The 22046-nt window shown below is 56.9% G+C and overlaps 3 protein-coding genes across 3 annotated transcripts; 1 reads left to right on the top strand and 2 right to left on the bottom strand.

The window, feature by feature from the left end:
* The first annotated feature begins 32 nt into the window (after positions 1-32).
* On the top strand, positions 33-4798 carry LOC104842958 (alanyl-tRNA editing protein Aarsd1-like). Its single transcript, XM_010585635.1, has 12 exons — positions 33-75; positions 152-274; positions 348-507; positions 982-1039; positions 1380-1536; positions 1629-1745; positions 2438-2568; positions 2744-2810; positions 3005-3096; positions 3584-3638; positions 4218-4312; positions 4580-4798. The coding sequence occupies exons 1-12, from the start codon at positions 37-39 to the stop codon at positions 4713-4715; spliced, it is 1230 nt and encodes a 409-aa protein (XP_010583937.1). The 5' UTR covers positions 33-36; the 3' UTR covers positions 4716-4798.
* A 4474-nt stretch (positions 4799-9272) lies between these two features.
* Positions 9273-13103, bottom strand: G6PC (glucose-6-phosphatase, catalytic subunit). The gene is made up of 5 exons (XM_010585634.1): positions 12835-13103; positions 11571-11680; positions 10658-10766; positions 10306-10421; positions 9273-9784 (listed from the first exon to the last, which is right to left on the bottom strand). The coding sequence occupies exons 1-5, from the start codon at positions 13062-13064 to the stop codon at positions 9273-9275; spliced, it is 1077 nt and encodes a 358-aa protein (XP_010583936.1). The 5' UTR covers positions 13065-13103.
* A 4574-nt stretch (positions 13104-17677) lies between these two features.
* On the bottom strand, positions 17678-21411 carry LOC104843053 (membrane primary amine oxidase-like). The gene is made up of 4 exons (XM_010585745.1): positions 19532-21411; positions 19148-19433; positions 18145-18274; positions 17678-17980 (listed from the first exon to the last, which is right to left on the bottom strand). Exons 1-4 carry the CDS (start codon positions 21099-21101, stop codon positions 17678-17680), a joined length of 2289 nt encoding a protein of 762 aa, XP_010584047.1. The 5' UTR covers positions 21102-21411.
* Positions 21412-22046: the final 635 nt, after the last annotated feature.

Genomic DNA, 22046 nt, shown 5'->3' with positions numbered 1-22046 from the left:
GCCCCGTGTCCCGGCCGCCGCTCCTCCGCCGCCGCCATGGTGTTCCAGTGCCAGCGGGACAGCTGGGCCCGGCAGGTAGCGGCGGGACGGGCGGGGCGCGGGGCGGGCGAGGCGCGAGCCGGCCCTCACGGCGCCGCCGCCTCTGTCGCAGTTCGCCACCAGGGTGGTGTCGTGCCGGGCGGCGGAGCTGCGGCCCGAGGGCGGCGGGGAGCCGGTGCGCGGGTTCCAGGTGGTGCTGGAGGACACCATCCTCTTCCCCGAGGGCGGCGGGCAGGTAGGGGCCAGGCGCGGGGCCGGGGCCGGGGCCGGGGCCGGGTCGGCGGCGCTGACGCCCCTCGTGTCCGCAGCCGGACGACCGCGGCCTCATCGGCGATGTGCCGGTGCTGCGCGTCACCCGGCGGGGCCCCGAGGCCGTCCACTTCGTGCAGGAGGCGCTGGAACCGGGCGCCGAGGTGCTGCTGTCGCTGGACTGGGACCGCCGCTTCGACCACATGCAGCAGCATTCAGGTCTGTGCCCCGGCCCGACCGAGGGGCGTCCGGTAACACCGCGCTGCAGGGGCGGCCTCGCCTGGCTTCACCCGGGCCCCGGGTGGGGGGCCGAGGAGGGGGGCCCTCAGTGCCCAGCTTGTCCCCACCCTGGTCGGGGATGGAGGAAGCTTGACAGCTCCGCACACCCAGTCCATCCCGGGGCTCTCCTCAGCTTGGAAGCAAACCCACCGTGAACAAGTTTGGAAGGAAGAGTTCAACCTGCTTCGAAGTCTTCAGCGCGCCATGGTGCTCTCAGGGTCCCAAGGCCCATGAGGCAATGGCTGACTCTTCTGTTTGCTCCCAAGCAGTAGCATAAGCCCCACAGCACCGAGCACGTGGCTGGGCATTTGCAAATGTCAGGGGGAATGTCAGCAGCAAACATACAGTCTGACTGAAAATCTCTTTTCCTATGTCTGGTGGCACTCGAAGCTGTTGCTTGCACCTCTCTTCCAGGACAGCATCTCATCACTGCCATCGCAGAACATATGTTTGGATTCAAGACAACTTCATGGTGAGCAGGAAGAAGGCTTCTTGTTTGGCCTGTGCCACTGTGCTGGGCCGCAAGGAGCTGAACATTGATAAATCAAAAGCAGTTTGCCCTTGGACATTTCACTCGAGCTCAGAGGGCCTGGGAGAGGTGACTGAACTGGAGAGAAGCTGTGCAAAGTATTTGCTCTGCCTTGTCCTTCTCCAAGCGTATGCATCTGGTGATCTGTAAAAAACAGGGAGAGGAGTGAAGTATGTTTTGTTTCAGTCGTCACGTTCCCAGCAGTGGGATGGCACTTAGGGCTGCACAGAGGGACCTTCCAGCTGGTCTTAGCTACAGCAGCAGATGTTCTTCATCACTGCAGGGAGCTGGGCCGTCAGCGAAGTGTCATTGAGCTGGACACCCCCTCCATGACAGCAGAGCAAATAGAGGCCCTGGAGAGGAGTGTGAATGAGAAAATCCGGGAGAGGGTACCTGTGGTGGTAAGGGAACTGGCTGCAGATGACCCTGAAATTGAAAGAGTGAGTGGTGGGGAGAGAACTGATGATATCTGTGGGACCAAATAACTGTGGCATGAATGTCACCTTGTTTGCCACTGTCCTCCTTTTGCTAGGTGAGAAGCCGTGGTTTGCCAGATGACCACGCGGGGCCAGTGCGAGTTGTTGACATCGAAGGCATAGACTCCAACATGTGCTGTGGGACGCATGTGTCCAACCTGAGTGACTTGCAGGTGGGGGGCTGCAGCTGAGCTGCCTTTGGGAGCCTCGCTCCGCACATTCAGACCTAGCACAGCAGCAGTCCCTGAGATCCAGGGTCTGCTGGAAATTGTCCCGATGGTGAAGGGGAAGCCCTGTGCTGGGTGAGCCCCAACAGGGCCTCACACAGGTCGGCAGCCTTTGTCCAGTCAGGCTCCTTTCTTTCTTGGTAACGGAACTCAGCCCTTGTCTGTAGTGATGATATTTTCTGAACTGCCAATGCCTCTGTGGAGGGCATATGGTATATTGCCAGTTTGGCGGTGCATTGCTGGGTTGCTAGCCATTTGTTCCCTCTGCTTAAAGCTCTGATATTTTTGAGTGTTTGTCATGAATGAGAAATCCTCTGTGCAGAGAGGTGGAGATAAAATTCTAGAGCTGCCTTTAAGTGCTTCTGTCTTTTCAGTCGTTTGTTGGAGTCTGTATCCCAGCAGAGACGTCCAGATACACTGCAGAGTGCAGCCAATGACTAGCAAATTGTATTAATTCCACTGTATTGCCATCCTTTTTTTGTGTGCGTATGTTGATCTTATGGCTGATTTTAATTGGTTTATTTTCACTGGCAGAGAGCCAATATGCACAACAAGGCATAGTCTAGTAGGAACTGACCACCTGTGTGAGTATAAGCAAAGTACAGTTCTTTTCTGACCAGGGTGATTTTCTTTTTAAGGTTATTAAACTCCTTGGCACAGAAAAAGGGAAAAAGAACAAAACCAACTTGGTTTTCCTGGCAGGAAACAGAGTGCTGAAGTCAATTGAACAAAGTCACAGTACTGAGAAGGCTCTAACGTCACTGCTCAAGTAATACCCTTTCCACTTTGATTATTTCATCTTTACTATTCCGTCTGACACATACCATATAGGACTTCGGGTACATCTATGCGGTGGTTTTTATGATGTTACTTGCTTTTGCTCCTTTAAGAAATCCTTTCTTTGTCCTCCAGAGTGGCGATCCAAATTCTCCTTTTTCTTTCAGAAATGGACCAGGTGAGCACATAGAGGCTGTGAAGAGACTGCAGAGTTCTGTGAAACTGCTTCAGAAGGTATGAGGATGGCTGAGAAAAGCAGATGGCGGCTGCTTCCTGTAGACTTGCGCTTTAGTCATGATAACTGGGAATTGAATCGTAGACATCAGTTTTTGTTGATATTATGAAAACTGCTCCCATCTCTGGGAACTCAACTCAGTGTTCACACTGACTTCTCCATCTGCAGTACAATTTATTTGCTTTTCTTTCAGAATAACTTGAACCTGCTTAGAGACATTGCTGTTTTGATAGCCCGGGACTTCAAGAGCAAACCTGTTCAAAGTCAGCTGTTCGTGTTACACAGGTATGTGGGAGTTCAGGGAAAAGGGTAAAATGGTATCTTACACATTTTATGGCAGTTGCACCTCTCTGACACCTGTTCAGGCTTGTTTCTCAAGGAAGAATGTGAACAAGGTGAATAGAATATTAAACTGTCTCACCCTGCTGGAAGGTTGTGTAATTAAAGGAATGAGTTAGTAATTCAGTCACTGAATTCTTCTGGTTTTATAGCTAAGAAATAACTGTGTCTATCTGATTTCTCTCTGCCCTTGATATTTTCAAATAAAACTAAGGAGCTCTATTTCTTAAAGATAAACACTTAAATAATTTCTAATATGTCCACAGGAATGTGCAATGACGATTTAGATATATAGAAAAAACCTAATCTGCATCCTCACAGCAAGAGGCCAAAACCCCAGGCCTGATCAGGCTTTTGGTTTCTGATTGATGTTTTGGACTCTAGAGGGGATTTTTGCTTCTTTATGAAGTGTTGTTTTTACCCATTCATACAGGAAAGAGGGTGACTCTGAATTTATGAATATCATCGCTAATGAGATTGGATCAGAGGTGAGTCACTGATGAAGACTAACCTGACACCACTGGCTTCTTCATTCAAGCTGTAGCACAGGCAGGGCTCAGCTTCTGTTTGTACCATAGTCACAAGGTACAGGTCTGTTTCCTTTTAAAAGTTACATGAGGTTATTGTCCCCAGCAGCCTCAGTCTGCAGGAGAAAGCTCAACAGTCAGCAAATACAACAGTGAAAATTCAGAGCGCTGTAGAAGAGCCTGTCCCTCAAAGAGCTGTACGGAACCTCATCAGCTGTTTTAGAACAGAATAGACTAGACTAGACTATTTCAGTTGGAAGAAACCTACAACAATCATCTAGTGCAACTGCCAACCATATCCTTTTAACTTAGGATACCCCAGTACCCATTCTGTCCCTCCCAATATATGGTTGAGCATAAAAGGTTCAAAAGCCCCTGTCCCTTTTACTTTCTTCAGATTGAGTCTCTGTCTCAGTAACGCACAAAAACTTCTGAATTGTTTGCATGCTTGGATGGGTCCTGTGGCCAGCGTCTCTGTCCTCTTCCCAGACAAAGAAGGCACTGGTTATTCTGGAACAAGGTCCATCTCTCTGTCCACAGGAAACCCTGCTGTTCCTGACTGTGGGAGATGAAAAAGAAGCAGGACTCTTTCTTCTAGCTGGACCTGTTGAAGCAGTTGAGAATTTAGGTCCCAGGTAACATGTTCTATGGTTTCTTTAAAATTAGTAAGAATTCTAATGTTGCAGACTAAGCAGCTGAGCAGTATAATTAGGGCATGGATCCTTGTTTGCTCTCTGGAGCACATTCATAGAATCATAGAATGGTTTGAGTTGGAAGTGACCTTAAAGATCACCTACTTCCAACCCTCCTGCCAAGGGGCACCTTCCACTAGACCAGGTTACGCCAGGTCACTCTCTTCTCTGCGAGTAAGTGTCCTTCAGCCTGTACTGTTGTTACTGCAGGGTGGCAGAGCTGCTGGGAGGCAAAGGAGCTGGGAAGCGAGGCCGCTTTCAGGGCAAGGCAACCAAGATGAGTCAGCGAGGAGAAGTGCAAGCTCTGCTCCAGGAATTCATCAGCCGTCGAAGCCCTGAAGCATAAGAAACAGTGCTCAAAGTAGGGTTGTCTTCCCTGCTTTGCATAAGCTCCACTAACTTCTCTTCCAGAGAATAAAGACATAAAAACAACAGCTGGTGTGCATATGCTCTGTGTGAGCCGATTTGGTGCTCATGCAAAGTTGGGGGAGGGGATCTGCTGTCCACACTTTGCTGCAAGGGTTCTTTCATTTCCCCAGGCAAATGGTACACATTCTAAAAGTAGTCATTATTTAACCATTTTGTAGGCTTCCTAAAACCAAGAGAGGGGCCCTCCTATTTTCAGTACGCTGTGGCTTTTTACTTTGTACCAGTTGCTGGGGAGTAATTGATTTGTGAGCATATTTATTTATAATAAGCTGGATGCATTTTAAAAAATCAGAATACTGGTAAGAAGCAGAGGGTTTGAGTATGATGTTTGCCAACAAGTGCAGAGAAAATGAATCAAGCTTTTGCTGCTGAAATTTTGTAGGGAGGAGAAGGAATGAAATGTGGCAGGAATTGGAAGGATGCTCAGATCAGTAAATCCCCCTTAAAAGACCAAACTACGCTGGTCACCAGTTATGGCTGCCTGAGGTAGAATGGGGAGGCAAGAAGACAAGATGCTGTTCTCAAGCCTGTGAGCAAGGAAAGGAGGGTGCACCAAAGGACAAGTCTCTGTGAGCCCTTTTTTTAAAAAAAAAGATCTGACCTTTTTTCCTGACTACTCAGAAATCTGTAGATGCTGGAGGTCTGAAGATGTTTGCGCTAATGCCATTGCCAGGGCCCCTCACTGCTGGCCAGCACGCAGGGCTGCTGCTGACCTCTGGACTTGGTGGTTCCCTCGGGCAGCAATTGCTATTGACCCAGCTGTGACATTGATGGGAGCAGCTGTCGGGTAACACCGGCTTCATCGCTGCAGTCCCAAAGCTCCGCTGCGGTAGCATCAAGTACGTTACTGCAAAAGGGAATTTCATCCATTTGTAGTTGGCCTGGCAGAACAATGTTAACACACACATGCTGACTCTGTATATGAGAATTAAAGGCAGATAGAAGCAGCCACCTAGTGCTTTGTTTTGCAGGCAGACAAAACCATATTAAAATCATTTGTCTGAGCTGTACATTGGGCATTTCTTGTAGGTGTGTGCCTGAACACTTCTTTCACTTCTGTTGCCACAATCTTGAGCTTTCATTACCATTCTCTTCTGCCCAGCAGTGGCCTTTCCCCTGCCTCTGCAATAGTATCTTGTTTGGCTCTTTTACATGATAAGAAATAGCTCTACAGAAAAGCAGTCATCTGGCCCGAGCATTATTCTGAACGAGGCCAGCTAGGTTGTACAGTTATGACTGTCAGTGACAGATTGGGTCTTGGCATACAGCTGACTCCTGCTGCTTTCCGTGCTAGTCTGCAAAATGTGACATTGTCCAAGCTCATGCCTAGAGCTCCTGAGCATTTGCCTTCGGAACAGCAGCTGTTTCTGGAGTCCCCTAAGTAAAGACAGCAGCTTTCTGTGCATGGGTACATGGGCACCAGGCTGTGCTGGTAGTGCCTTGTCTTCGCCACTACCGGGAAGGCGTCTTCCTGGTCCACTACAGTACTCTTACACCTGGACTTTGCTGTGGGGTAATGGCAGAGGAACTGAGCCCTGAGCTGTCCTCCAGCAGGGCAGCTCTCAAAGAGAAGAGCAAGGTCACAATCATCCCCACTCTCATCTCCCATCCCTCTGCAGCTCTGTCAGTTCCCGTCCTCCTCTTGATGTCCCATCGCAAGAACAGTACCCGAGTTTGGGAGTCTCCAGCAACCAAACTCATTTACGAGTGAGTATCATCACGAATGTTCAGCAAAAGGAAGCTGTTCCCCACCTGACATCTTGGCCTGGATAGTGGCAAGCTTTCCTCAGGCTTGATCAAGCACAGCAAAGGATACAGTCTGGAATCAGCTGGGGCAGAGAGCAGCTGGAAGGGGGAATGGGTGCCCCACAGGTGTATCAGTCCTTTCCCTTGTTGGGGTGCAGTTGTTACTGGTCCATTTTTGAACATCAGCAGTTTCTCCTGCTAATGCAGGTGTAAACTCCCTTGGGATCAGGCAGAGCTACTCCCCACTGTTCTTCAGCTTGCCTTTTCTGCCAGGGTGGGTCCGGGAGCTGTTGCAATCTCAGCTGCAGAAACTAAAGGGCGCTGTGGAGTCACGGTGTGAAAAAGCACGGCAGGTAATTTGGGAATTATTTTTCCCCTTCTTGCTGGAAATGGCATGACATGTTTGGTCCAGATGTTGGTAATAAACCGAGAAATAGAAGAAAAGAAACCTCTATCCTAAGGAGGTTTATCTATCATGAACACAGAGGATAGCAGCCCCAGCACACAGTGTTTCCATACACGGGTGATGCAGGTACCATTCAGCCGAGAGACCTTTGCCAGCTGTTGGTGAGCAGCAGGCGCAGGGTCACGACTGCGGCACCCATCAGCGCCTGTGGGGACTCCGCTGCGGGGGGGACCAGCAGCCCTTGTTCCCACTGCACACAGCAGGCTCCCGGAGAGGAGCCTCCTGCGCTGGCCTCCGCGGGGTCTGGCTGCCCCATCCTGATCCTTCCTGGTTGGAATAACCACTAGGCCAAGCCTGCCCACTCCCCAGCTGGAGGAAACTTGGCGGGGGGTGGGGGTGGGGGGTGTCTCTGTGTGTGCGCACACACATGCGTGTGCATCTAGGTAAACTTTCTACAAAGAATTAGGTCCACAGCAGAGCTCTGTACTGAGCAAGCTTTATAGCGAACTTTGCCGTGGAAGACATTCTAGCGTGGATGGGTTTTAGCATGGGGTTCTGCTGACGTGCAGTTTGGTCAGAAGGGAGGTGCTCTCTCACCTGATGGCTCTCAGTGTTTTGGCAGCCGGAGGGCTCCCATCAGATGGCTGGGAAAGGCTGCAAAGCCTCACACTCTGCTGCCACATGTGGTAAAGGCCATGCAAACCACAGCAAGACAAGGGACATTACCATGGCTCTGCTGGACACCATCTCCCGAAGGCATTGCAAGATCTGGGCAGGGGAGATGGCATTTCTCAGATGCACCACAGCAGAGAACACTGCTGATGCTTATAGCTGGGTATGGGGTAAATGCTGCAGGAACTGGTGTTTTGGGGGAGATATGCACATGCACATGTAGAGTCTGGCAGGAAGAAAGTATCTGTATCTTCATATCTATTTTAAACTATATCTCAGACTGAGAGAGGATGTTTACTAACTGAGTTAATTGGCAGGCTGTACAGCCTGTACAGCTTTGAAGTCAGCAGGGCGAGCCCACAGCCGGCTTCCTGCTAACGAGCACGGCGCCGAGGCAGGGACGTGTCCGCCGAGCCGGCAGCAGCGAAGCAGCTTGACCCCATGTTGACGCAGCCGCTTCCTGCGCCCCGGGCAGACCCGGCGTTCAGGCGAGCAGTGCCGGGAGGCCAAGCCAGCACTGACCACTGGGCCCTGACCCCGCAATGCAGCCAGCAGCCAAATGGCAGCTCTGTCCCCGCAGCCTGGGGGCTCAGCACAGCCCCAGCCGAGCTGGTTGGTCTCAAAGCTGTGCTTGTTTCCGTAACCAGCGAGGTGATGCGAGTGTGTCCCTGTTCCTGGCACAAGGTGCACCCAGAAACCCTGGATAAACAGCGCAAAAAGCAGCTCATCCCCCTGCGCTGTCCTGGCCATGTCCAACTGCACTTAAGGGTGAAAGGTGATGGGGACTGGGGGAGCCTGGTGCTGCCTTTCCCAGTAGTATGCCCATGCCTTGCAGGTGATGGTAGGAGCAGGACCCCATGGGAGATGTCCTTCCTTCAACACCACCAGCAGCCTCCGCCGCAGTCCCTGCACATGGGAGCCAATCCCCCATCCCGCCTCACTGGCCAGCGAGATGTCCGAACTCACCAGCTAAACACACCTTCAGGTTTAATAAATACCTTGTTTACAGATACACCCATATGTATATGTGTTTATAGCTATGCATTATGTATGTGTACACACATATGCAGATGTGTACACCATGCCACTTCACACAGCAGTGAATACTGAACACCTCAGGACTGGGGTGGAGCTCCCGCAAGACGGTGCTTTACCTCCAAATCACAGTATCTGCCCATTGCTGTAACAGAGCTGCCTCGCCAGCAGACCCCGAGCACCCATGGGTGAGCACCCTGCTTCCAGTGCTGCCGTCCCCAGCCCTGCAGCATGGAGGTGGTGCATCCCCATGAGCTGCAGGGGACTGCAGGGTCTTCCCTCTGCTGCCACCAGGTCCCTGGCTGATGAACCCCACCCGTGGATGCGGGAAGGGTGGCAGGAGAGCCCTGGGAGCACAGGGCTCACTGTGCCATCGGCTGGCCACAGACCACCCGACCTTACAGCATGACCAGCACTGTGGGTCCACGCCACGGGAGCCATCTGGCAGCACAGCCAGCCCGGCCTTCGCAGTCTGCTCCCAGTGTGGAGTCAGTCTGTGCAGATTTAGCGGGGAGCAAACTGTGGCTGGGGTGCACCCGTGGTCCAGTGACTGCCCCCGAGCCCAGAGCTGGGGGGGCCGCCTGCCCAGGCACACCATTACCTGCACGGACGCCCCTAGACAGCCTTCTTGTCCTGAGTGGCCCGGAGATGGGAGATGCAGTAGGGGATGAGGCTGACAGTGGCCAGTGGCACAGCTGCGCTCTTGCAGAAGGAGAGGACGTAGAAGAGCAGCTGCATGTGGGAGGGCGGCTTGAAGGCGTCGAAGAGGTGTAGGACGAGGAGGGAGGTGGCGATGCAGCCCAGGCGGAAGGGCAGCTGCTGGCCCTGCTTCCCCCGGCAGCTCTCCAGGTACATGTGGGAGTTGAGGGCCAGCCCCAGCCCAAAGAGGATGCCCAGGTTACGGAGGAGGCTGGCGAAGGGGGTGGTGTCGATGTGGACCCACTCGGGGTGGGCGCACCACCTCTGCGCCTTCTCCAGCGTCCAGAGCAGGTCCACGCCGAGCACCCGCAGCAGGAGGTAGAAGCCCAGGGCAAAGCTGAAGAGGAAGAAGGTGATGCCCAGGTACCGGCGGAGGCTGGCATGGTAGATGCAGCGGACGTGCTGGAAAGTTTTGGCCACAGCCATCCCTGCCAGTAATGAAGCAGGAGAGGAGGCGGTGCTGATCAGTGAGTGATTACCTGCCTCAGGGCAGTGGAGCCGAGCAGATCCCACAGCCCTGGGTGCTCTGGCGGGGGACGTGCTGGGGGCTGCCCAGTTGCTCCCATGTAGTGCTGACTGCCCCGACGGCCACCACTGTGCCCTGTTGCTCACAGACAACTGATTCTGCTCTGTTGCCCAGTGATAACCCTTCCACACCCCAGGCCTGCCCTGCCTGTGCCTTTGGGCCACATTCACTGTCCCCCAGAACCCAGCAGTGGCTGGCAGCGCCCTGCCTGCCTGGGACTCATGCCTCAAATGGGATAGGGACAAAGGCATGTCCTGGTGGGCATCCTGCCCGTGACGATGAGGGCAGTAACTGCAGAGCCACTGACACAGCTTTCTGTCACAACCCCGCACACATCTGTCAGGCTGTGCACTCTTCCTGGCCGGTGCTGCGGACCAGCACGGCGGTGCTGTGGGGAAGGGGACTGGGGTTTGATGCACTCACCTGAAATGACCCCCGCAATGACCTGATGGGGGAAGTGGGCAGCAATGAAGACTCGGGACAGGCAGACGCAGACCTGAACTGCCCAGAACCCTGTCCAAAGCACCATCCACAGCACCCTGCAAGGGGCAGGCGGCCACTTCAGTGCCAGGGCCAGCTCTCACTGCCTGGAGTGCTGCGGTTGCACCCTGAGCAGTGCCTGGCTGCCCACCAAGCACGTCCTGGTGCACACCCCGCCTGGGGTGCCATGGCCCGGCTGTCTGCCCACGGCCTTGTCCTCAATGGGCTCAGCTGCAAGCCTATTGGCTCTGGAGCACCCTCTGCCCAGCACAGGTGATTTTGGCAAACAGCTTACCAGTATTTGAGCGTCCTCAACTGCTTCTTCCCCATGGCAGTGGAGAGCAGGGCTGTCACCATGACATAGTACACACCTGCTGCGCCCATGGCATGGCCGGAGGGGCTCCCTGGGCAAGAAGAGAGACCCAGGTCAGACTCTCCTTCAGAGCAGGCTGTGCCCTCATGCCTGGGGGGCTCCCAGGCAGCAGCCCAGGCTCCAGGGGCTGCGGCACTGGGTGGCACTGCACCCAGCACCTGTCCCCCAGCGGCTGTGGTGCCACCTCTATGGCAGGCGCCCAGTTCCATCCCTAGGTGCAGGCAAGGCTGGAGCAGGAGACAGCACAGCAGGGGCAGCGTGGGAGCATGGCTCTGGCTCCGCAGCCCATCTGCCAGGCAAGACTGGGCAGAGGGCGCTGACCATTCCCGATGGCTTGTGCTGAGTGTGCCAGGAACACCTGAAGCCCTTCCCTGGCTCCGGTAGAAACCCCCAGGCAAAGTACAGACAGGGCTGCTCTGGAACCAGGCAAGCCCCTTCCCCATGGAGCAGCTGCCCACATTTGGGGCTGAAGGGCAGAGCACAGCGCCGGCAAGGGCCAAGGCTGTGGCCGAGCACAGGCAGAGGTTTGTGCTGAACCGCCACGTCTGTGCCGAGGGTCAAGGTCTGCTCCGTGCAGGGGCTGCCCTGCCTCCACCTGCTGCAGGCACAGCCAGCATCCCCAGGGACTGAGGTGGGGGCCAATGCTGTGGCTCAGTGATAACAGCCCTCTCTCAAGAGCTAGCTAGGGGTATGTGCCGCTGGTGGGCTGCCAACCGCAGCCCCAGCCATGGCAGCACCCTCCTCCCTGCGGGGACCAAGACCCAGAGTGGGGAGCTGCGTGTGCAGGTCCCCCGGGCAAGTGCCTGCTGCCTCTGCCAGGGCTGGGGGTCCCTACCAGGGCCGGTCTCGCAGGTGAGTGGAAACTGCTGGATCTCTGGGGCGGAGGTGTTGCTGTAATAGTCCGTCTCATGGACCCACCAGTATGGTCTCTCCCCAAAGAGGATCCTGAAAAGAAAGGAGAACGGGGGCTCTAGGGGTCCTGGGCACTAGAACAGGTGGGCACCACTGCGGTTTCTGCTCTGGCCCAGGAGCTGGAAGAGGCAAAGGACCCATGAGCCATCCAGGGCATCCTGACAGACACAGCATCCAGCTGGTCGCTTGGTCCCAACAGCCGGCACTGCCTGTCCGTATCCCCATCCCTGGGCCCTGAAGGGAAAGAGCAAGAACTTCCTGGGAGCAAGTCAACACGCTGAGAAAGAGGAGCAGTGTCTGCTCCCTCTAAGTCTTTTTCAGGCCAAGAGCAACTGTCTCATGGTGGCATCAGAGGCAGAGGCCACCCGCCCCTGTCACACGTGCAGGCAGCGTGAGCATCCCGGGTTATTCGAGCTGTGGGGCAGACGCAGAGCCGGGGCAGCCAGCACAAACCCCCTACCACGCTGCTGGGTCCTGCCGCAGGGATGTGGGGCACAGGCCACGCACATGGGTGCATGCAGCCCCAAAACCTTGGGACGCTGAACCGCAGTGGCAGGGATGGCACTGTGCTGGTCCACTGCCCCTGCAGCCGCTGGTACCACAGCCCACCACCCACAGGGACGGCACCCACGGCTACCAGCTGACACCGAACCCTGCCGGGCCGTGATGCCAGCATGGATCGGCCTCATGGTACAATTGACACTGCTGACAAGGCCATCTGGAGCAGTGGCTGGGTTCCTCGTGTGCTCCCTACCATGACTTTGCATCAGCGTTATCAGCTGTGGAAAGGAAGGGGATATCAGTGTCCTGGCTTACCCATGGGAAATGCTTGCCTAAAAGATCAGGGGAGCACCAAGCCCTGATCCCGCATATCAGAGCCGTGCCAGGCCATCCCAGTGGCCTCCCGTGGTGAGGGGCTCCATGCAGCCCCCACGCAGAACTGCAGCCCCAGCTGACAGCAAAGGGGTCTGTTTGCAGGAGGGTCCATCTCTCTGCCTGGCTTCTGGGAAGTGGGGAGACCCGCTGCTGCACGGTTCAGGAAGGAGTGACTGTTACCACTGGCAAGCTGGGGGCCAAACTCTGGTCTTTGTTTTACACCAGTGTCAAGGTTGAGAGTGCACATCTGGCCTGCATCAGTCCAGCTGTGCCAACATGCCCAGAGGGAGCCGTGGCGCAGGGCCACTCACCACTTGAAGACGAGGTTGAGCCAGTCACCGATCACGGCCACCCAGATGAGCCTGATGCCTACTGACTTGCTGAAGTGGAACCAGATAGGGAAGAGGACGAAGAAAGTGTTCCTGAGGTCGGCAGCAAAGGAGATGAAGAGGAACCAGTCCTGGGAGCCCTGGAAATGTTCCTGCAGCCAGTGTGTTGCCTGGATGCCCATGTCGTGCAGGAGGTTCATGCCAGCCTCCATCTTCCTCTGCAGCCACTGCCCTTCAGCGCAGCTCAGGCTGTCCCACGCTCCACTGTGCCGCTGGGGTTTTATACTCTGTGGGCTCTTGTTTGCCGCGGGCAGGTCGCTTGTCCCAGCACTGATCTTTGGACCCAAAACCACTTTTGCCAAAGGTGCATCACCGGGGGGTTGTTACAAACATGTTTGGAACAACTTACGTAAAAGGGAAAAACAGGCTTTGAGGGCGAGGGCGCATGGACCGTGGGGTGCTCCGGCACCAGCACCTTAACCCTTCCCCGCACGGTCCAGCATGTGGGCAGCTGCCTCACTCGGGGGGGATCCTGCAGCCCCTGCTCTTCCTGCTGCCCAACACAACAGTTCAGCTGCTCCTACTGAACCTGTGTTTGCTCTGTTATGAGGGAGGAGATTCAAGCACCCACACTCTGCATGAACAGCACTGCAGAGCTGCCGCAGCCCCAAACTGTGACATTTCTTCCATCCCTCTGTCATCACCCCAAGCACCACTGGAGCATCGCAGGGATGCCCGGGAGCATGGACTGGGTGGTGCATGGCGTGGGGGGCAGGCTGTCCACCACTCCCTCGTCAGCTGAAACCTCCAGCTGATGAAAAAACACCTCTCTGCCATGGTGTTTGCCAGGCTGATTTAATGAGGACTCTGCATAATGGAAAACTTTCCAAGTCATTTCTGGAGCTCCCTGCAGCCTCAGACAGTGAGGCTTGGGGAGCTCCTGGCTGCCATCGATGTTTTTCTGATCTCTGGTGTGGGGTTAAAGGACCTTTGCAAATGACATTCCCAGTGAGGGAAGGCATTCCTCCCAGCACAGCTCCCCTGGTTTAACCCTCTCCTGCACAAAACTGCCCTGTCAGACCCCAGCTCCGGGACAGAGCCGAACACACCACTCATCCAGCCGGTGCCAGGTCCCTGCCTGTGGCCTTTCCCCACCCCAGCCACACCACGCTGTTGCTGGCAGCAGTGCCGGCACCGCAGCTTTATCCTCCTGTTCGTCCCCAGGAGGTAACGGTGAATGAGTAACATGGAGAGCTATTTCCAGGAGCCTGAGGACACAGGGTCAGCCTGGCAGGAGAAACCTCCTTCCCCAGCTCTGGCCGGCCATCATGGCTGCTGACGCAGAGACACGCAGCCCCATGGCAGTGGAGCGACTTGCCCAGCCAGAGCCCGCTGCAGCAAAACAGGCAGCTGCCCTTTCATGGGGGAACAGGCAACGAGGCGTTAATGATTAGCAGCCAGTGAAAATGCATCACTTATCTCTCTCCTCGAGAAAGTTCAGGTCAAGATCCTTGAACTGCCCATGTGCCGTTTGCTGGTGCAGGGCAGGCAGAGGTTGTGTCCAGTGGGGAGTCCTGCCTGCAAAGAGGGGGCTCTGCGCAGCATCCTGCGCTCTTGCCTGCACAACATCTGGGGAACCACAGGATCTAACAGGCGAACACAGCAAACCTTCCTCCCTGGGATACAGGCACAGACCGCTCTTGGAGCTGCCAGGCTGAGGAAAAGGGACCATATTCGCAAATGCCTGTGCTCTGAAGGCAGTTGGATGATTAGAGCTCTGCCTCAATCTGCCTTGCAAGGCTGGGACTGCCAGGGCAGATCTGCAGTTGCAGACCAGTGATGCCTGTGCTCTGCAGGCAGCTTGTCCTTGGCCTCAAGGACCTGCCTGTCGGGTGGCAGCAGCTGGGATCCCTCCCGGCATCCTCGCTTCACACCAGGGCTGACGCTCCTGGGCAAAGGGAAATGTGGGCAGAGCCAAAGCCTGACCCTGCTCTCAGCATCCTTGGCCCAGGCTGGCCTGATCCAACCCTGTTCCCAGGGACAGAGCGCAGCCAGAGCAGCCTCACTGTGCTGGGGAGCAGGGCTAGGGGAGTTCCAGGGTGGCCAGGGCTATGCACGGGGCGGGGAGGCAGCACTAAGGGGCTCACGCCAGTCCTGCCGAGCAAAAATTTCCCAGCTGCCATCAGTGAACTGGAAATTCACGTGAAGGAGAGGAAAGTTGAGTGCCCGAGAGAGAAACTGTGCAAATGCTGCAGGATCAGCCCCGGCCGCAGGCGCATCCCTGCCCGAGGCTGCTCCTCCCTGTCCCTCCCAGCCCGGGCTCACTGAGGCCAGGGGACATGGACGCAGCTGCTCCAGCCTCCAGACTGAGCTCCCAACCTACAAAAAAACCCCAACAAAGCAGAAGTTTGCACAGAAATGGAATTAATCTTGCAAAACAAATTCCCCAACAGCTCATTCTAGGGTCCTTAACAGAGAGTGGCTTTGGCCAGCGTGAAGGAATGCAACAGACTTGGCTTCTGCATTGAAAATGTTTTGAAACAGTCAGCAATAAATTCTCCCTGAGAGATTTCATAGCAGAAAATGGGGGCAAAAGGTGTTGGGGGATGGGGACTAGCATGCTCCAGTCCCCTTGGAAAGGGTCACTGCAGTAAAACTGGGGCCGCAGCAGGGAGAGGCTGGGAAACGGGACGGGAGCAGCCACCTCCTCCTTCCCAGCACAGTGAGGGCTGGAGCACATGAAGCGCTGCCGATGGAGCTGTGCTGCCGATGGCACCTGGGGTTTTGCATCCTGGCTGGTTTGGCCATTGGTTCTGGGAGCGCCATGCCAGTCTCTTGCTCGTCCCTTGCACTGGGCAGGCACGCTGGCAGCCCTGCTAGCCAGCGATGTGCATTGCAAACTGACCAGGGTGGCTTTCCCAGGGGGGGAATGGGGCCAGGCTGGGGGCGCTTTATTTCTGCACTGGGGTCTGTGTGCAATGAGCCCAGGATCAGCTGGCAGCCCAGGAGCTGTGTTCCTGCAGTGGCAGTGGCTGGCTCCAGGACATGGTGTCCCTGCAACTCCAAGGCACCAGATGCAGCTGCAAGAGGCGCAGCGCACATAGGTGCTGTAACGTAATGTGCCACACATGGTGCCAATGTTTCATCCAGAAAGTTCCCAGCCTGCTGCAAGGTCTGGGGACAGGCAGTGGGCAGCGAGCTGGGTCACTGCCAGCATGGAAGCACATCTGGTCTCACCTGCGTCAGCACACGGCCAGAGTCCAGGCAGCACTCGCAAACACGTGGGCAAACAGCGGCAGGCAGGGAGCTGGCTTGCTGTGACCTTCGCCTTGCAGGAAGCATCCCACCTGCTCCCCCAGAGCCCCGGGAGATGCCTTTGTGGCAGGGCCCCTCCTGGCACCCCAGGGCACCCCGGGACCACTGCAGCCTCACACTGAGCCATGCCCCCAAGCTGCCTACTCCTGCCCAACATCCCTTCCCTGCACTGGCAGACCCAGCACCCAGGCGAGGGGTCAGAAGGGATGGATGCCCACCATGCCCTTGGGGATATGTTGGCCAGCGCTTGGCATCTGCAGCCACGTGCCAAGGCCGGGCTGTGAGGCTGGAGCTGAACTGTCCTCACCAAGCTCCTCAGTGTCCCCAAGCCCAGCCTGGCACAGTGGGAATGGGCTCCGGAGGCTGCGGGATCCTGCAGCCCAGGGCTGTGCACGCAGCTGGGGGTGTGGGAGCAAGGGTCCCTGTGGCGGTGGGGCTGAGCGTGCTGGGCAGCAGCCAAGGCCAGAACTGATTAATGCGGCTCAGTACAGCCGTTATACATTAACTCCCTTGTTTGTCCCATATTCCCCGGCAGGAGCCTCCTGCCAGCCCCCGGGGTCCAAAAGCACAGCTGCTGCACGCTTGCGCAGCTGTGCTGGCTGCTGTACCAGTCCCTTGGACCCCCGTGAGTACCACAGAGCTGAGCCAGGACCGTCCGTTACAGGGCACCAGCGCCCGCAGCATCAACAGTGCAGGGGCTCTGGCCACCAACCGCAGGAGCGGCAGCAGCACTCACGAGCTACACAACATCTTGGTCAGAAAAAGCACCTGAGTGCCTCTTTATTGGGGAAGGGCAGACAAGGGGCAGCTCAGCCCAGGGAGTGCCTGTTCCGCTGCCCTGCAGTGTCTCCTGCAGGCTCCCAGTGCAGCCCAGTACGCTGTCCCTGTCCCCGTCCCCAGAGCTTGGCACCACTGCAGCAGCCAGAGCTCAGCATCGCCTGGGCCTCAGCAGCCCTGGAGCTGCAGCGGCCACAGGGCTGGGGTGGATGTTTCAGGCATCCTGGAGCTGCTGGCTCCTCATGGCCCAATGCCCCTGGGATGCAGCGGGGCCACAGCAGCCACCATGCTGCCTGCTCCTGCCAGCCTGGGCAAAACCTTGGCATGGACCATGGCTCCAAGGGGAGCTGCGGCTTTGTGTAGCGCTTAGCCCTGGCCGGCACCATCGCCTTGCGTGCACTGACCTACCTTGGGGAGGCAGCGGGAGCCCTGGTCCCAGAGGACGAGAGCGGCTGTGGCGTGCCCACAGCATTTTGGGTAGCATCCTGATGGAGACTCCAAAAATCACTCCTAGGGGCTGTTTTTCAGAGGCTTTGAGTCCGCCTTCGGCAGCATTGCAGTGCTGAAACGAGAGCTGAGCTCCTTTGAAAACCTGACCCTGAGCACGAGACGTCCCAGGCATGAGGAGGGCAGGTCCTGGTGTGGCTGCAGAGCCCCTCCAAATACGCACTCAATGGGTGGACACAGACTGCCCGCACCGGCGGGGACGGGGGCAGTGGCAGCCCTGTCCCCGTCAGAGCCCACCGGGTGGCAGCGCCAGGCTGAGGTTGAGGAAGCCCCCGTAGCGGAAGGGGGGCAGGTGGGGGGCGCAAGCAGCGGCGGGGGGCAGGCAGGCGAGGGGGTTGGCCCTGCATGCCCCGGCATCCTGCTCGCTGCTGAAATAGATGCTGTCGGGCGAGTCCACCGAGGGGTCCTCATCGAAGTAGTTGTAGGGCCTCAGGAAAAAGCCAACACTGTTCCCCACGGTCACCGTATTGGGGACATCTTCAGCATGGGGGACGTGCAGGAACCCCACAGAGATCCAGGCGACCAGGTCCTGGGCAGGAGGGGAGCCAGGCACCCTGTCAGGCTGAGCAGGACCTTTCCAGCCTGGCAGCCGCCCGGTTTGGCCACAGGATGGGTGAAGCCTCTGGCTGGGGCAGGAGCCAGCGTGGTACCCGTGGCATTCAGCTCCCCTCCACCCAGGGGAGCCCGGCTCACCTCGTTGGTGATGGTCTCGTTGTTGATGAAGTCAGTGAAGGCAACGGTGGGCGTCCAGGGGTCGTTCTGGTTGTAGATGCTGGTGCTGGTGGGCTCCTCCTCCTTCCGCCGGGTGACGGCCAGCTGGTACCTGCCAGCACAGAGAGCAGAGGGGCTCGTCCGTGCCAGCGCGGGGCAGGGCGGTCATGGCATTGCCACCTGGGGATGCACTGGCAAACTGGGGCTGGATGCATCCCTGGTGCGTGCTGGGGGACCTGGCCTGTCCTGGGTCAGGCAGGGAAGGGGCTGGCAGGGACCATTGTGGCAGTAACAGGCAGCAGCCCTGGAGCCTTCAGGCTCACAGGGGATCGCTCACTGCCTGCGGCTGCTCCAGCATGGCCGGGAAACACAAACACGTCCAGGCACAGATGCTGCTGCTCACTGCCCAGCATGCTCACTTCAGCCACAGCCGCTTTTAACTCCTACAGCCTCCCCCAGAATGTGAGCTGTTAAATTTCACCCTGGCAGTGAGCCACTTCTGTGTTTATCCCAAGCATTTCAGGACATGATTTAGTGGGCATGGTGTTGTTGGGTTGACAGTTGGACTCGATAATCTTAAAGGTCTTTTCCAACCTAAAATATTCTATGACTCTATGATTTTCCAAAAGACATTCTGTCCTCATGTGAAGATGTCAAGACCTGGGGATGCTCGTGCTTCCCTTGGGAGTTTGTCCTACAGCCTGGTTACCCTCACAGGGAAAAACACATGTGATTGCTCTAAATTAATCTTATCTGGGGTCAGATTCCTGCCTGTGGAACTAATGTCATTGAGCAACTTTTCAAGGGATTTTCAGAGCCAAAAAAATATGCATGGTCGCTGTTTAACCCTTCCCTGCAGCCTGTCACAGGCTTGCTGGGAGGCAGCAGCCCCTGTTCCTTTGAGAGGCAGGGGCAGCCGGGGACGTGGTGGCAGGGTGGGAGGAGAGCGGGTGGGGGCCATATGTACCCCAGCCCTGGCACCCACCTGCCCCAGCTGATGGACCTCTCCATGGGACTGCTGGCGGGCAGGTGCTCCCCGGCGAAGCTGGTGATCTGGATCCGGTAGCTGCGCGGATGTCCCCACTTATTGGGATTGGGGCTGGCAAAGGAGAGGTAGCGCGGCATGGGGGTGTTGAGCAGGAATGCCGCCTCATCCTCCCTCTCCAACCTTTCCCTGCGGAGGTACAGCCGCTCAATGGTGTTCTGCATGCTCCAGGGTTCTTTCATGATCTTGTACGCCATGTCCTGTGTCTCCAGGGAGTTCAGCTGCCCTGTGAAGCAGAAGGGAAAACCCTCTTGAGCTCCACGCCCTGGGCAGAGCCGCAGCTCACAGTGAACCACAGCCATGCACAAAGGCACCCGGACCTACCGTCGACATCCAGGTCCACCTTGTAGTGGATGTGGTGGAGGTGCATCGTCCCCAGCGTGTGGGGCCCAACCCTGTTGCCGTAGTCAGTGCCTTGGCCATGGAGGAAGGAGGAGCTGATGTAGCCGGTGGCATGAACCCGGACCTCCACGGCCCCACTGCTGTGGAAGATGAAGTCCCAGATGTAGTCATAGTTGATGAGAGTGGAGATGGCACGGATGACCAGCGTGTTTTTCCGCAGCCCTCCGTAGTACAAGGACTGCGAGTCAGAGAAGTGGCGCCGCAGAGGGAGGGCAGCGTCATGCTCAAAAATGCAGAGTGAATTTTGGTTGGTTTTGGGGGTCTCTGACTCTGCCAGGTAGTGCCGGTCCATGTAGGTCGCTGTGTAGGGGCAGTCGAGGCCCCGGACAAGCTCATAGGCAAACCTGCCGATCCCAAAGCTCCCATCAAGGTAGCGGGTCAACATGCCCCCAGGGCAGTTGGAGCCATACAGGGCTAAGGCTTCCTGGAGACTCAGCTCATAGACAATCCTCTCCCCACGGTACCTGATGTCAAAGAGTCGCGGGCCAGAGTTGGGGTTCATGCCAAAGGCAATGCTCCAGCCCTGGAAGGTGACACGGTTGCCCCTGATGCTATAGCGGGGACCCTGGGGCTCATACTGCAGTGGACCTGGGGAGCCAGGTGGGCGCTGGGGTCTCATCGAGCCCAGCACTGCTTCAGCCTGGGGCTTCGGAATCCTGACGACTTCCAGCAAGCTGGCCACAAATGCCTCCTCTAGAACTCCCATGCTGGCAAAGTACTGACCATTGTAGAAGACTTGGCGCAGCTGCCAGTGGGAGACGTGGAGGTCTCTGTGCTCCACCAGCACCTCCAGCCCCACTGGCAAGAGGTAGTAGCCGGTGCCAGCCACGCTGTGGAAGAGGACAAACCAGGTTGCACGGTCACCGGACTTGAAGCCCCGCGGGGCCGTCGTGAGGATAGCCAGGTCGGTCCCATCAGACTCACAGCATGTGGCGAGGAAGCGTGGTGCCTTTCTCAGCTCCTGCTGGATGAGGGCGTTGATATCCATGTACTCCTTGCTGGTAACAGGTCTGCGGTGGTACGGCACCTTCCCCCTGTACTTCTGCACCGTGATGTCCCGGTGATATGTCGGTGTCGGCAGCGGACCCACCACATACTCGGTGACGTTGGGGTCTGGCTGGTTCCCAAAGTACAGCACAGCCAGCGCCTCTCGGGGGGGGCGAGCCCCTCCACCATCCAGGAACCGCAGCACCTCCGCCTTGGCGGGGACCTGCAGGTCAACGGAGGCAATGCAGTTGTCAGAGGGTTTTGCACGCGAAGCATCAACCAGCTGCACCCCAAGGTTTCCCTGCAGGTACCACACCACTTGCACCATCTCTTCGGGCGTCAGATCGGCAAAGACCAGGCTCTGGCCATCATCGGTGTCCTCCTGCTCCAGGGGCTGGTGCTGGCAGGTGCTGGGGGCCCTTCCTTTTGTCAGCAACACACAGACTAAAGCAAATATTGTGGCTAAAGCCAGAACGAGGAGGATGAGCGTGGTTTTCACGTTCATGTCTGCTGAGCCACTGAGAGTTCCCACAGTCTGGCAGGCTGGGTTTCCAGCTGCAGAATCCTCCCAGTGACTCACTGACAGAAGGGGCTGGGTTTGGTTGGGTTTGTTTTTTTCCCCCGTTTTCTCAACAGGGAACAGTCCAGAGAAGCTTGCAGGGAGGGTGCAGAGGGATGTTCTCAGATACGCTCAGGATTTGCTGGGAACCATAAAAGGCAACTTTGCTCTGCTTCCCCAGTGGGTGATAATTTTAAGTAAACTTAATGCTTCTGCATCTGTCCTTCCCCTCTTGTCCCACATGCTACCCTGCAGACCTTGGAGAGGACAGATCCGGTCACTTGGAGGAAATAAATGCATCTCCCTGCACCTTCTTCTCTTAACCCCATAGAGGAAAAAAGCTGGGCAGGCAGCAGACACTGCAAGGATGACGCTCCTCCATGCGGAGCGGCACCAAGCACAGCACCACGGCCCCACGTGCCACAGCTCTGCCATCATCAGCAATGCCTCAACAGCTTGTGCAGAGACATCGAAGCATCACAAGCTGCTGCCAACGCCCCCACACCTCACGTGTGGGAAGGCACCAGGCCCACAACCAGGAGGGAGGGAGGGGACAGCTGCTTGTCACCCCCCCAAGGGCTATGTCCTAGCATAGACAGGGCTGCGAGGAGGGGGCAAGGGCTCCAGAGCCCACCCAGCATCCTGGCAAATGGGCAGTGGCACTGGCCATGCAGCACCACCAGCAGCAGCGCGGCTCCCGCACCCTGCCCCAAGCCCGGAGGAGGGCTCTCATGTGAACCTGGCCAGCATCGGGCTGCGAGGGGCTGAGCTGGCCCACGTGCTGCCTGTGGGGCCGAGGTTCAGCTGATTTCCACAGACACCCCTGTGGGGACGGTGCTGGCACAGGGGTGGCGAGACCCATCCCTGCAATAATCCCCTCCGCTCCCCTCA

The sequence above is a fragment of the Haliaeetus leucocephalus genome, unplaced genomic scaffold (genome assembly GCF_000737465.1).
Source record: "Haliaeetus leucocephalus isolate CR32 unplaced genomic scaffold, Haliaeetus_leucocephalus-4.0 Scaffold110, whole genome shotgun sequence".
Classification (NCBI taxonomy): Eukaryota; Metazoa; Chordata; class Aves; order Accipitriformes; family Accipitridae; genus Haliaeetus; species Haliaeetus leucocephalus.
This window is presented reverse-complemented; position numbering and strand designations above follow the sequence as displayed.